Source organism: Tursiops truncatus, chromosome 12 (genome assembly GCF_011762595.2).
Source record: "Tursiops truncatus isolate mTurTru1 chromosome 12, mTurTru1.mat.Y, whole genome shotgun sequence".
In the NCBI taxonomy this organism is placed as follows: Eukaryota; Metazoa; Chordata; class Mammalia; order Artiodactyla; family Delphinidae; genus Tursiops; species Tursiops truncatus.
Genome location: NC_047045.1, coordinates 18,124,643 through 18,140,839, shown reverse-complemented (window position 1 = coordinate 18,140,839; position 16,197 = coordinate 18,124,643). Strand labels below are relative to the sequence as shown.

At 37.8% G+C, this 16,197-nt stretch overlaps 1 protein-coding gene across 3 annotated transcripts in view; it reads left to right on the top strand.

Annotated features, from left to right (window-relative positions):
* The window catches only part of ME1 (malic enzyme 1), a 198,006-nt gene that overhangs the window by 157,855 nt on the left and 23,954 nt on the right, over nt 1-16,197 (top strand). For all 3 annotated transcript variants that reach the window (XM_073789391.1, XM_019929370.3, XM_073789392.1), the window contains exons 8-9: nt 6,971-7,068; nt 8,805-8,918. In XM_073789391.1, coding sequence (XP_073645492.1) covers nt 6,971-7,068; nt 8,805-8,918 — 212 coding nt within the window. The remainder of the gene's footprint in view (nt 1-6,970; nt 7,069-8,804; nt 8,919-16,197) is intronic.

The following is a 16,197-nucleotide window of genomic DNA, read 5'->3' as shown; positions in this document are numbered from 1 at the left end:
GCGACCAAAAACCCAAAACATAAAACAGAAGCAATATTGTAACAAATGCAATAAAGACTTTAAAAATGGTCCACATTAAAAAAAAAAGAATTTTAAGAAAAAGAAAGAAAACAGAAATGGAGATTTCATAATATAATCTGGAGACCATCAGAATTCAACAAATTCAGATCAAAAGAATAAGGTCTTATCCTTTGGTCTTTAAAATCAGCTGCAGGGCTTCCCTGGTGGTGCAGTGGTTGAGAGTCCGCCTGCCGATGCAGGGGACACGGGTTCGTGCCCCGGTCCGGGAGGATCCCACATGCCGCAGAGCAGCTGGGCCCATGAGCCATGGCCGCTGAGCCTGCGCGTCCGGAGCCTGTGCTCCGCAGTGGGAAAGGCCACAACAGTGAGAGGCCCGCGTACCGCAAAAAAAAAAAAAAATCAGCTGCGAAAAGAGATTTTTCTTCCCATAATACCCTCTCTGGAATAGCTATTCTCTAACTTGACATTCTAAGTAATTTACATAGAAATTTTTGCCATCATGAACTAGCTCGTTAGGATTTTTAAAAATAAGGTAAATGTAGCCTAATCTTATACCAAATGCTTTGATAATTGAAAAGATCAAAGTCAGACATGGTAGAACAGACATTTCACAAACGAAGGAATACCATTGGCCTGAAAACATGTTTTAAAGTTTAACCACACCAAGTTTTAAAAAGCATATTAAACAGCAGATGACAAACTCATGTTCTGTATCAAGCTGGCAAAGATTTTTATTGTAATCCCAACTGTTAATGATGCTTTAGGAAAATGAACACTCTTGTACATCGATGTTGGGAATATAAATTGGTACAACTCTTGGGGTGGCAATACATGTCACAGATCTTAATATTATGCAGAGCTTTGATCCAAGAATTCTGTTTTTAGAAATTTATCCTCTGCAGACGAAGGTGTGCAAAACAAATATACAGGGATATTTAGCTAGTTAGTTTACATATTTGTTTATTTTCAAAATGAGATGTGATTGACATATAACACTGTATTAATTTTAGGTGTACAGCTTAATGGTTTGATACACGTATGTATTGCTAAATGATCACCACAATAAGTTAACATCCATCACCACACATAGTTACAAATTCTTTTTTTCTTGTAATAAGAACTTTGAAGATCTACTCTTGTGCCAACTTTCAATGTACAATATAGTATTATTAACTTAGTCACCATGATGTACATTACACCCCCAGAACTTATTTATCTTCTAACTGGAAGTCTGTGCCTTTTGACTCCCTGTACCCATTTTGTACAACTGCCACCAGTCTGTTCCCTGTATCTATGTGTTTGTTTTTTGTTTTAGATTCCACATATAAGGGAGATAGAGTATTTGTCTTTCACTGTCTGACTTGTTTCACTTAGCATAATGCCGTCACGGTTCATCCCTGTTGTCACAAAAGATAGAATTTCTTACCTTTTAGTGGTTGAATAACATTCATATATATATATCTACTTCACATTTTCTTTACCCATTCATTTGTCATTGGACACTTGGGTTGTTTCCACGTCTTGGCAATTGTAAATAATGCTACAGTGAACATAGGGGTGCATGTATCTTTTCAAGACGGTGATTTCGTTTCCTGCAGAGAAATACGCAGAAGTGGAATTGCTGGGTCACATAGTAATTCTAGTTTTAATTTTTTGAGGAACCTCCATACTGTTTTTGGAAAACACATAGAGGCTGCACCAATTTACATTCCCACCAGCAGTGCACCAGGGTTCTTTTTTTTCTACATCCTTGACAACATGTGTTATTTTTTGTCTTTTTTTTTTAATACCAGAAATTAAGTTTATTCAGGAAGAGCAGAGGAATTGCAATTTGGGAAATGCATCCTGTAGCAAATTACAGGAGGGTCCCTTGTCTTTTTGATAATAGCCATTCAGACAGGTGTGAGGTAATATCCCATTCTGGTTTTGAATGGCATTCCCCTGATGGTTAGTGAGGTCTTGCCCATTTGTATGTCTTCTCTGGAAAAATGTCTATTCAGATAAAGATATTTATTGTGATGTTATGTTTAATGGCAAAAATCAGAAAGCCTCTAAATACCCAAAGATACAGGTTTGGTTAAATAAGTTATCACAGGTTCATCCTATAGGATATTACAACTATACAAAATAATATTTTAAAATATATTATTGATATGGTAAGATAGTCACAAAATATTTTTAGGTGATAAAAATATGTTAAGTATGTTAAAATAATAAGCATGGCATGAGATTTTTTTAAATTAATTTTTATTGGAATATAGTTGATTAACAATGTTGGGTTAGTTTCAGATGTACAGCAAAATGAATCAGTTATACATATATCCACTCTTTTTTAGATTCTATTCCCATGAAATATTTTTCTATAAAGTTTTCTTGAATTTGCATATATCAGGTAGAGAAAGAACTTGTAAGAATGTACATCAGAATGTTGAAAACTACGGTACCTAGACAATGGGATTATAGGTGACATATTTATTATTATATTATTTATTATTCCTGCCAGTGTCAACTTTCTGCCAGTATTCTTCAAGCCAAGTAGGGAAAGAATAAACTTTCATTTAGTCTTCTTATTTTGAGTATGGTACCGTTGCACCATTATCCCTGGAACCTTACAATTATGTCTGGTGCCTTACAGTCCGGAGACCCTCTTTAGAAAATAAACCTCTAGGGGCTTCCCTGGTGACGCAGTGGTTGAGAGTCCGCCTGCCGATGCAGGGGACGTGGGTTCGTGCCCCGTTCCGGGAAGATCCCACGTGCTGTGGAGCAGCTGGGCCCGTGAGCCATGGCCGCTGAGCCCGCGCATCCGGAGCCTGTGCTCCGCAACGGGAGAGGCCACAGCAGTGAGAGGCCCGCGTACCGCAAAAAAAAAAAAAAGAAAAGAAAAGAAACCTCTAGTTTCTTTCTAAACCTCCAGGGTGTGGGAGAGTCAACTGTGTGCCGACAGGAGAGGGAAGTGGATCTGGGTTCAGACAACTTCTTAACAGATTTTTGAGCAGCTTCCTGTGTGTATCCTCTCTTTTATCCCCACTTCCAGGGGTACTTGGTGCCTCCTACACTCAGGCCCTCAGGACCGGGGTAGGTACCCTGGACCTCTCACATTCACCCCTCAGGACCAGGGTAGGTACCCAGGACCTCTCACATTCACCCCTCAGGACCAGGGTAGGTGCCCTGGACCTCTCACATTCACCCCTCAGGACCGGGGTAGGTGCCCTGGACCTCTCACATTCACCCCTCAGGACCGGGGTAGGTGCCCTGGACCTCTCACATTCACCCCTCAGGACCGGGGTAGGTGCCCTGGACCTCTCACATTCACCCCTCAGGACCGGGGTAGGTGCCCTGGACCTCTCACATTCACCCCTCATGACCGGGGTAGGTGCCCTAAACGCCTCAGTCTGTGTGCTTAAACACATTTATTCATCCTCCTCCTGCCTCTAGTTCTTGTTCTTCACCTGATCTATTTATCTAGTAAAGCACTGTAATAATTGGATTATACATAAGTCTTCTCTACTAGTTTTATATAGTAAGTCTAATCAGATTTAATAAATGAATTGCATTAGTAGAAGTGATTCTTTGATAAAAGGTAAGACTGATATTTAATAACCACAGCAAAGGGACAGCATAAATGGTGACTTAATGTTAAAGTTGTACACAAAGACAATAGAAGTTTCTACACTTTTAAGATTGACCCTTTAGTATCTCGCTAACAATGTTAAATGTTAAGTACTCTTTAAAAGTGATAGTACAAAGATAAACTTTAACCTGTCTTTCATTTCCTGAAAGTTTAGTTTTCAATCTCAAAGCAGAAGTTACTTTGGAACAATTTAATGTGGAGACTCACATTTTTATGTAATATCAACTTGTCACATTTACTCCCTTGATTGCAATGAAATTTAAATCAAGGCAGTATCAGGCGGTAGGACCAGGTTATGTAGAAGAATCATGTTCAAGTTCACCTTTTGGTAGTGCTAAATATTTCTAATTTTGTTAATTCTGTAAAGAGAAGTTTAGATGTTTCATTATGTCCTCAGGAAATATTATAAAATATATTTTTAAAATTTATTTATTTTATTTATTTATTTTTGGCTGCGTTGGGTCTTCGTTGCTGTGCGCAGGTTTTCTCTAGTTGCGGCGAGTGGGGGCTTCTCTTGTTGCGGAGCACGGGCTCTAGGCGCGCATGCTTCAGTAGTTGTGGCACGTGGGCTCTAGAGAGCAAGCTAAGTAGTTGTGGCACACGGGCTTAGTTGCTCCGCGGCATGTGGGATCTTTCCGGACCAGGGCTCGAACCCATGTCTCCTGCGTTGGCAGGTGGATTCTTAACCGCTGCATCACCAGGGAATCCCCATAAAATATACTTTTAAATATAAGGCTCTGATATCCAGTGTAGATAGAGACTTATTTTGCCTTATTTGGGGTAATATGTCTGAACTTAAAACATTTTGAGTTTTAGTGCAGAATGATGTAGCATAACCATATAAAAATATCACACATTATAGCTAGTATCTTTTGGAATATTTTATTCTGTCTATCCTTAAATGCCCAATTCTATTTAAAAATCAAAACAATAGTATAGACACAGTGATCGTTGATGATACTTCAACTTTGACGCTTCAGCTGGTTAAATCTTGGGGTGCTGGTAGAATCTGTAGAGACCCTTCAAGTTACAGAATCTCAGAGTTGGAAGGGAGCTTAGAGTCCCTTAAATCCAAACTTCTGGCCAATGTAGAGACAGTTTGAGATGCTATTTGTGAATAAGTGTTCATCTAGTGTCTGGATAGCTGTACCTCTCTAATTAAAATTCTCTTTTCATCTGTTTAACAACTCTAGTCAATCTATCTTGTTGTATGAAGCAAATACCATTCTGAACCTGCCATGGTATCTTTCTTACGTAGATCAGCGCCTTATTTTTACACAGGCTTTCATCATAAATAATATATAGAAGAGTGACCTTTGTGTGATGTGTGACTTAATTGCAATTCATAATGTGTAGCATGGCGGCTCAAAATTGCAAGCATTTTATACTTGTGTTCCTAAATAAAAAACATGCAAGAGACACACAGCTCTTCAATAATTAATCATTTATTGTGATCTTATTTGTGAGTACCAAATTCTATAAGAAAGAAGCAAACAACCAAAAGATTCAAAAGAACAAATCTACTGATGGTGCAATGTTTAATGCATCTTTGGTATTTGGCATACATAACGCTTCATCATTGTGTCACTCTTCAAACCTATTCTAATCTATGTTTTTTGGTTTATTTTTATTTTTTTAACTAAATGAGAGTGTTTAAAATTTCACTAGGCTTTACTACCCAGCTGAGTGATCTAGGAATCATAGGTAGAACGTTACTTCAGAGGAGTAAATTGTAGATACAACAGGGAGGTACTGCAGGAAGCTTCAGAGTTATATTTCAGACGTGAACCATGAAGGAATTGAGCCATGTAATTATGTTCAAAGCAAAAGAACTGCTCTGTGATCTGTGAAAGCTTATATGGCAAAGCAATAAAATTAGAACTGGTGAAGTTTCTACTACCATGAGGCATGATGAGGAAAGCTCAGTTTTTATCCTAAATGATTTTTACATTAATTTTGTCCAGTGTCTTTGGGATTCACCAGTGATTTATCATAGGTAGGAAGCTGATTAAAGACTGCATCAACGTCAGTTTTTCGTTGCTATTAACTGTTAATTTTTCCAGTTGAAAATTAAAACATTTAAATTTTCTAATAGCACTTCGTATTTTTTGATCTCATATAATACAGTGATTTTACAGCTGAGCAAACTGATAAACACAATGATTTCTCTAAATTCATTCAGCTAGTAAACAGGTTGAGCTGGAAATCCACCTAAGAATCCAAACCCCATGTTCTTTTTTATTTATTGACCTATTTATCTATCTATCTATTTATTTATTTTAAAATTGAAGTATAGTTGATTTACAATGTTGTGTTAACTACTGCTGTGCAGAAAAGTGATTCAGTTTGAATATATATACATTCTTTTTTTAAATATTCTTTTCCATTATGGTTTATCATAGGATATTGAATACAGTTCTCTGTGCTATACAGAAGGACCTTGTTGTTTATCCATCCTATATATAAAAGCTTACCTCTGCTAAACCCAACCTCCCACTCCTAATTTATCCCTCCCCCTCCACCTTTCCCCCCTGGGAACCATAACTTTGTTTTCTACATCTGTGACTCTATGTCTGTTTTGTAAATAACTTCATTTGTATCATTTTTTTAGATTCCGTATATAAGTGATGTCATATGATATTTGTCTTTCTCTTTCTGACTTACTTCACTTAGTATGATAATCTCTGGTTGCATCCATGTTGCTGCAAATGGCATTATTTCATTCTTTTTGTGGCCGAGTAATATTCCATTGTATATACATATATACCACACCTTCTTTATCCATTCTTCTGTCAGTGGACATTTAGATTGTTTTTATATCTTGGCTATTGTGAATAGTGCTGCTAGGAACATAGAGGTGCATGAATCTTTTTGAATTATAGTTTTTTCTGGATATATGCCCAGGAGTGGGATTGCTGGATCCTATGGTAGCTCTATTTTTAGTTTTCTGAGGAACCTCCATACTGTTTTCCACAGTGGCTGCACCAACTTACATTCCCACCAACAGTGTAGGAGGGTTCCCTCTTCTCCACATCCTCTCCAGCAGGTTCTTAGTCACTGCATCACCAAATTCAGCCACAGAACCTTCTTTTTTGGAAAGTTTTCAACAGTCGTAAGTTGCTGTCTTAAAAGACAGATGTCAGTAGCCTGAGAATTTCACGTCAAATGCAAGCGTGGGGTCAGACAACCGCAGGTTCCTTTTCTGCACCAGTTACCCTGTTGTGTGATGATTTCAAGACATGAGTATCAGTTTGAGGCTTGGGATTTGGGATACAGCAGCGCCCATGTGAGGATTGCTCAGGGTGTTTCTTGTTGCAGGAACGGCATCTGTCGCAGTTGCTGGCATCCTTGCAGCCCTTCGAATAACCAAGAATAAGCTGTCTGATCAAACAGTACTATTCCAAGGAGCTGGAGAGGTACCTGCCTTATGTAGGGCTTACGTTCTCCTACACTAGTGAACATAACATTCATTCTAATTACTCATGAATTTGAAGTTTGAGGTAGTCTTTCAAATTTTTAGTTTATTGAAACTATAGGTTTTACTGAAAGATTCTTCAAATTAAGTATTGAGGCATATTAATTTTTCACAGGAGACTTTAGAGGCATAGAGATATTTTCACAGTTTTCAATTTGTAAGATTATCAGATGTTGCCGTGGGTTTTTGTTAGGCATATTTAAGGTGCCATGCAGGAACCAAAAAAGTTTCCAATGTATGACTAATTATATATAGAAACCTTTAAGTATTTAAGCTATTATAGCCGATGCTAACTTTTAGTATCCTCCAGTGTCACATACCAAAATTTTCTTAACTTGACTCACAATTCAGTGTGCACATTCATAACTATATAGAAGTTTCTTAGAAAAAATATTTTGAATTGAAGATTCATCATGCAGTATAACCATTCACACGCAAAAGAACTAAAACATTTAAAATTGTTGGAAAGAGTTGGCAGGAATACAAAATAATGCTGTTTCCTGTTCTCTTTTTCTATGGGTTAATCATTTGAAAGAAGAAAATTAGACTCGTTATAATAATTCACCCCCAAAATAGAAATTAAAATGTCAATTTAGTTTGAGCTTCTTGTGAGAAAACTGCCAAAATCTTTTTAGAATTATAGAATGTAATAAATGGGGAAATGCTTCGTGGCTATACATATTTTAAGCCTTAAATTTTCAAATTTAATATAATTATGAATAAATGTATTACACTGGAAGAAACTGTGTATACTGTCTTGGGTTTGATTTTACTTGTTCTTAAAGCAAAATACATGAAGCTAAAACTTACAAGATACAAACATGTGAAAGAATTCAGGGTGTAAGTCACAAATTTATTTTCATATCAGAATAAAAATCAAGGTTAAATTACAGCTCATTAAAATTTGATTTTTTTGTATTTCTGTGAATTGTTACATGCTGTACTTAATTTTAGTAAACTTCTTTAAATTTCCAAAGGGTTTTGTTGAATGCCACAGGCCAGTTCTTGGTACTCAGCAGGAGAGAGGTATTCATGGTTGGATGATTCAAAACTGGCCCTTGTTTGTCCCTGAAAAGGTTTTGGAAATTTCACAGATCATCTCCAAATTTATCATATACCAAAGGAGTTGTTTCCTTTAATCTTGCAAGAAATCTCACAGTACTTTCTTTGTCCAAATTAAGAGAGTAAATAAATGCCCGGGAACACATATTTTAAGTGTTCCATTTTATTGCCTAATTGGTCAAGTTCTCATCCAAATGACCAGGCTTCATTCTTCCAATTCAGTTAGCAGAGCTTGAACTGAACAATAAGCAATACAGTCTCATAAGCAAGGTTGAGCAGTTCATTATTTTAAATTCAATATTTTCTTGTTAGAGGAAATCTTAATTGTATGAACAGGGTTAAAGATGCTAACAACCAAGGATATCACTGGTTTATCTGTGGCTCAGTATAAAGCAGCATAATAGTGATTCTGTTGTAATAAAAAGAGTAAATAATTGTCATTTAGCAGAACCCAAATGCGACAAAAATACTTCACTCCCAGTACAAGTGAAGAATATAGCTCTTTCGGTCAACAGAGCCATTTTGTACTTCCTTGTTCACAATGACGAAATGAGGTAAAATGTAACTCTTGATAAGGGATTATGTGGAACAACATGAAACATTTTTGTTTTTAAGGCTGCCTTGGGGATTGCGCACTTGATTGTTATGGCCATGGAGAAAGAAGGTTTACCAAGGGAGAAAGCCATGAAGAAGATATGGTTGGTGGACTCGAAAGGATTAATAGTTAAGGTAAGAATTTGTCATTTTTAACCAGATACAGTATTTTAATCAGTACCCCATTCTGGACGCCCATCTCAAAGACAACTACTGTTTCCACCTACCTCACCTCCAACACTGTGTTAAAAGAGTAGCCATTGCACACGAATGACCACGTCATACAATAATGCGGGTACTCTTCTGAATAAAGAAGAAAACTATGGCTCGGCTATCGTATCCGTCTGTGATGTGAGTAGGCTTTTTACAGCTCCATCGGTTGTCTGCCCGCGTGAATTCGTTTAGTTTCCAAGTGAGGTGGTTTGAGACTGATACGGGCGAAAGACTTCAGTCCAGCTCCTTTCACGAAGGGCTGCCTGTCAAATTGCACACTGGCTGGAAAGAAAGAAGGAAAAAAATGAAACAGCTCTTTTATCAGCTACTTTCTCTTAACCAGAGTCTTGAGAGTTTTCATGGTAATTCCTGAAAAGAACTTTAATAAATGGGCTGTTTCAGTGTTAACTTCCTTGCGGTTGTCTCCCAGCTTTAATCGAGACAATAGTATCCACGTTATAGGGTTATTGTGAGAAGCTAAATAAGAGTAGGAAGGTGACCATGACCCAGTTATAAGGCATTATTATTACTGCTGCCAGATGTGCACATCACTCACTCTTCCTTAAACTGCCAGAGAAAATATACTTGTAAATCCCCCTTCCACATGAAGGAGAATTTTTTTTTTTTTTTTGCGGTGTGCGGGCCTCTCACTGCTGTGGCCTCTCCCGCTGCGGAGCACAAGCTCCGGACGCGCAGGCTCAGCGGCCATGGCTCATGGGCCCAGCCGCTCCGTGGCATGTGGGATCCTCCCAGACCAGGGCACGAACCCATGTCCCCTGCATCGGCAGGCGGACTCTCAACCACTGCGCCACCAGGGAAGCCCTAAGGTGAATTTTTAAAAAAATCAGTGATAAGCAATGTATCCAGGAATTTAATCGAGAAACAAATGTGAATGTATGCTGACTTTCTGGAAAGCTATTTTATGTGTATCCAAGAGTCTTTAAAAGTTTATGCTTCTGATCCAACAGTTTCCATTCTAAGAATCTTTACCATAGCGATAGAGATGTGTACAGTGTTTTATGTGTGAGGGTGTTATCACAGCACTATTTACATTAGTGAAATGTTTCATCATACAGTAATTATAATAGTGATATGTTATACTTACCTAAATAAAGGATAATTGTGACATGAATTGGGGAATAGCCCCTGTAATATACAGACTTAAAGTTATTTTCAAAGAACTATAAATAACCTTAAATGATTCATAATATAATGTTAGGTGAAAATAGGAAAACACTATATTATATGTAACCATTTTGCTTTAAAAATTGAGTTGTATATGAAAGAGAAAGAAATGCATCAAATACATATTACTTTAAAACTTACTTTTAGTGCCTTTCTCCATATTCCAGGTTCTCCTTAATCATTGTGTTTCTTTAAAGCTAGAAGAATGTTCATTTTTAAAAAGATATAGATCAAGAAATTTTGCTTTAAATGAAGAAAAAGTATATGCATAACTGTTTGTAGAACATGAGTATCTATAAAACCGTGAAACAAAACAGAAAGTACCTTTATAACATCTCCTGGGACCAAATAATAATAATTTTATTAATTTCATTAACAATAAATAATAACAGTATAATTGTTTATAGTATATAAGAAATAAAGTTTTAAGTTTGTTGGCTTAAAAATTCCTATTGCTTTAAAGAATCAGCATAACTATAAAAAATTGTACACTGTGGCCACATGACGTATACTGTCATGAAATAAGAACATTTACTGAGTGAAATCATCTGTGGCTCAGGCATTATACTTGTGGGGACACAGTAAGGCCCTTGATCTCAGGAGGCTCCCAGCCTAGTGGGAAAAACTCAAACAAGCCAAGAGTTACAACTCCACGTGACAGTGTTACAGAAATATGTCCTTGGTGCCAGGGGTGCACAGGACATGGCGCTTCCACCACACTAAAGAGAAGAACAGGGAGGCTGAGGACGGTTCCAAGACAAGGTGTCTTTCCAGCTGAGTTTGAAAGGAAGAGTTGGGAGTTGATCTCGAGTCTCCATAGACATCTTAAACTTCTTATATGCAAAACTGAGATAAGGGAAGTTGAATGGCAAGTTCACTCTGAGATCTTGATTGAAGCTACGGATCATGTCTTCTACCTCTCTATCTTCAAAGCCCTACTGGTGTCTAGTAATTGACAATAAATATGTTGTTAATAAATGAGTTAATGAATGAGTGCCTTCCGGGCAAAAGAACAGCATTTGCAAAAGAAAATGTTTTGCGAGAAGAGACATTTAGGGATTAGGCTTGAAAGGAATCGAGTGATGACAGGTGATGAAGGCTCTTCTGAATCCTGAACGTGAGCAGTTTTCAGCCTCTTGTCACTCTGATGGCCTTGTGGAGGATGGACTGAAATGAGGTGCAGCTAAGAAACTAGTTACAAAGCTGTCGCAGTAATACAGATCAAAGTTAATTAAGGCCTGAAATAAAGCAGTGACTAAGAGGGTCGGTGAAAGATGTTTGATTCAGTAGATATTTAGGATACAGGATTGGCGTACTTAGTAACCGATTAAATACGGAAGGAGAAGTAGAGCAGAGGAAGGAATCTAGCAGGACTCCTTGGGTGTATAGGTAAGTGATGTGGCCATTAATGTTACAAAACAAAAAAAGGAATAAAGAATAGGCCAGTTTAAGGGAAAGGTAATGAGATCAGTTTCGGACATAGCAAGTTTAAGGTGCCCGTGGAGACCTCAGATAGAGGTGTCCCTTTGGCAGTTGGAGAGACAAGACTGACGCTCGGGGAAAGGATCTGGGCTCCCAGAGGTGGAGATTTGAGGATCATCATATGTATATAGTGGGAGCCATGGAAAACGCTGTACAAACTGTGCTGTACTTAGGGATGCAATACATGCGAGAATCAGAAAAGGTGAAAGCCCACGACGGTGGTTTTCTTTCATGATTTCTCATGACATTTCAATGGGAAATCTTCAAAAAAATACATAGATTTTAGCATCTCAAGTACTTTTAACTAGATTAACTGAACTGAGACTCCAAATTCCATGGATTACAATACTTGGAAGGACATGTATTACAGCATGACTAGTATTTGGAATAACTGTGAAATTGTTGCCTAGACCTAATCAGTCACTCTTACTTCATGTCTTTTACTTGCCAAAATAAAGAGCTGCATATGTTCTGCTTGCCAAGATAAATAAAGTTATGTTTTAAAAGATTCTTATATATTTAATAGTTTTTGTGCTATTTAATGTAAGAGAAACTTCAATTCACCACTTTTTCTTTCATGTTTTTAAACCGTCAAAATTATAATGTTGATTTTTGTGGCAGAACTAATAAATCTTAGAGTAACTACTAAATTGGTATAATCTTGCTTTCAGTTTTGCATGATTTTTTGGTGCTTGTTATCCTTTATTCTTAGTATTTTTTACAACCTCTCTTGAAAACCAATAATAATCATTTTATTAATTTCATTAACTTACATACAGTTGTTTATAATAGGTAAAAAATATCTTAAAGTTCTAAATAAAATTTTTTATTAGTCGAACTCCTTCACTCTGTAAACCCATAAAACCCAAACTATAAAGTAACACTGTGAGGTTAGCGCATTTATGGAGTTATGTAATCATCAGGCTAGATAATTAGTATTCTAATGTGTTGTCTGTTTTCAGTTTTTGTTTTCAACGCCACATCTATAGTATTTTCTATCACTTACCTCATATCCATATGTACTATAGTTATCAATATCTTAAATAATTCATCAGTATCAGTAAGGTTGATTGAAATGGATTATTTGGTCACTGATAATACTCAGATATCTTAGTTTAGTGTCTTACAGCAAGAAACAGTTGACATACTATTTAGCCCACTAAGATTAGTACGTTTTAATATAAACCAACTAATACTTGGTTTAAAAGAAATCCTTCCAAACTAAAAATTAGAGGGAGAATAAATACAGTAAAGAAAGGATAAAAAGGAGCGCTCCCAGCGTGACTAGTATCTGCATTTCACAATGTTCATTTGGAGCATTTTTAGGGAGGACAAGAAGCCACAAAACAAAAACCAATCCAGACTTAATCTTTTTCTTAAATAAATATATCTTGGCTTTCACTAATAAACCAAGTGAATGTTAATGCAGGAAACTCCAAAATAAAATGTAGGGTATTAATAGGTATCATGAAGGATAGACTTCATCTAACACAGAATAGGACTATAGTATTTTATTTTATTTTTATTTTATTTTGTTCTGTTTGGCACAGTTCTGTTTTCAATTATTTAAAAAAGTTTTTTGCTTTGCAGTTATAGTTAAATGTGTGGTTCCTGTAAGAAAGAGATAGTAACTAAAAGTATTTTATATGTTGCAAGGGTAGTTGTTTCCTTCCTGAGAGTTTAATCTTTAGGTCTAGGGCTTGAAACTCCATGCTGTATGGAAAAAGTTTTCCTTTCCCCTGTGATATTATCAGAATTTTAGCCAGTGATACTGTCACCACCTTGAATGATGGTTAATACATTGCATACACTGTGGTTTAAAAAAAAAAATTCTGATTCCTAAGGAACTTTGAAGCTTGGTGAAAAGTATCTGGCTTGCTTTTTTTTCCTCCCTCTTTTCCATTTCTTATTGAGCATATGATCACTATATATGTAGGTACTAAAAAGCGCAGAGGCGGAAGTTATATACACGAGTCTTTCAGACACAAAATTATGGACATGGACTTTTAGCAAATACAAAATTAAATACTGATGGAGTTAACCACCTGTTATCTTCCGTTATGACCACTCTGCACCCCTTTGTTATGCTCTAACGTGGAAAACACTTTTGTCACATCGTTCATCTTCTTTTAGTCTGTCCTTGAGATGACGAAACTGAGCTCTGAGCTCTTCAGCAAGCACACACACTCGCGCTGCGAGTGAAACGTTATTGACTGACAGGTTCTGTCTTCAGATAAAGAGGGGCCAGATTCAACTCTGATAAACTATCGACATGACAACAAAAACAGGCCAGTAAAATGGGGCAGGTTGTCCAAGCAGGCACGGATTCCAGAGTTCTTCTAGTACCTGTGTGTAGGGAGGAATGCATAGTTATCAGTGGCAGTGCACAGTTATTTTTTATTTATTTATTTTTTTGGCGGTACGCGGGCCTCTCACTGTTGTGGCCTCTCCCATTGCAGACCACAGGCTCCGGACGCGCAGGCTCAGCGGCCATGGCTCACGGGCCCAGCCGCTCCGCGGCATGTGGGATCCTCCCGGACCAGGGCACGAACCCGTGTCCCCTGCATCGGCAGGCGGACTCTCAACCACTGTGCCACCAGGGAAGCCCCCACAATTAATTTTTTATACCTCTCCTGGGTCATGAAATGCTACCTCAAAATCCTGACAGTCTTTGCCACCTTCCTCCCCACCCCCAGCAGAGCAAATGTTGCTTTTGAGAAAGGTAGTAGTTCAGTATGGTTGTATCTCCTGTACTAAGAATCAGCACAAAACAAGGGGTGGCGGGGGGGAAACCAAAGAAATAATAATATTCAAAAGAAACTTCCAGCTATTTGTAGTACATTTGGTGTAATTAGAGACTCTTAAAAAAAGAAACACCATAGAATTTGGGGTTTCTGAGATAAAAAGTGCCCACGTGCACGTTGCCAAATGAAGGTACAGTTTCAGCAAGGGATCCTGAATAGGGAGACTGAACTGATAAGAAATCTGTGTCCACATTCAGCTGAAGTGATGGGTGTAAAGAAGGTAGATTCCAAATTGGATTTTGAAAAGAGGAGAAAATTGAGCCGTTGGCACAGAAAATAGAAGTCCAAAGGTAGACGACATTGTCCTGAGTATTACAGATCTAGAGAATGTCACATTCCAATAGTTTTTAATCTAAACCAGATCATCACATCAACTTTGAAAATGGTATAGAAAATACTTGGGAAACCTTTATTTTTGTCTTTTGATTCTTCTGTTTTTGGCAAGGAGAGCCCTTGAGTGATGCTGGTTTGCATGATTTCTGGCCTTCTTTCAGTACTTATTCTCCCTTCGTTCCTAAGTCACCACCAAGAATTAAGCCTTTGGGGCTGAGGCTATAGGTAATTTATGTTTCTTGCTAGATGGATGTCTCTGGCCAAGTTCTGGCTTTAGTGGCTAGGAGCTGCCAGTGCTGTTACTATGATTAATAAAGTAAGATGTTCATGATAAAAGCATACATCTTTTCATATAATGTTTATCTACCTTCTTGATGATTTGCTGCTCATTCCAGGAACCTTAGGTGGTTTAAACACATTAAATACTTTTCATTATATCTCGGGTTGCCAGCCAAAAGAGCACTACTAGAAATCTGTGCTTTTGCATTATTCTGTAGCTTTCCTCCTTTAGAACTCATCATTTCATACTTTTTTGGAAACAGATCACATACCTTTTAAAAATGCTTCTGGTAGAGATCTGATAAATCCTTTAGTGCAGTGATTCTAAAAACTGGCTAATCACTTGAATCATCTGAGAAGCTTTTTAAAAATACAGATTCCAGGGCCTCGTCCTGGATTTGAATGAAAATATCTGGCAGCAGGGCTCAGGAATCTATTTTTCCTCGGGTGAGTCTGGCACTCAGTTGGCTTTGGAAAGTCCAAATCAGGTTCTTTTTTTTTTTTTTTGCGGTACGCGGGCCTCTCACTGTTGTGGCCTCTCCCGCTGCGGAGCACAGGCTCCGGACGCGCAGGCTCAGCGGCCATGGCTCACGGGCCCAGCCGCTCCGCGGCATGTGGGATCTTCCCGGACCGGGGCACGAACCCGTGTCCCCCGCATCGGCAGGCGGACTCTCAGCCACTGCGCCACCAGGGAAGCCCCAGGTTCATTTTTATTACACTGTCTTCATCACCAATCCAAACCGTTTTCTAGGTGGAGAAGCCAACATCTGTAGAAGTATCAAAGGACTTGCCCAAGGTTATGAGTGAATGGAAGGGCCTAAGGTCTTCTCCACACTGATCCTGAGTCCCACGTTCAATCCCCAACACATGTAGATGGCATTTATTGTGGCTAATTGGGGAGCTTTTCTTTCATTTTTTGTATATCATTGAAGGTTTTCAGAAGTAACATAAATGTATTTGCTGTTCGCTATTAGAATGTATTCTGCTACTAGTCATTTATTCATGTCCCTAAGCCAACAAAATTTATCACAATTTATATCAATTTATCTTGACCATGATCGACAGTTGTGAGGACAACATTGTAAAATACATTTTTAAATGTTTAATTTCCTGTTTGG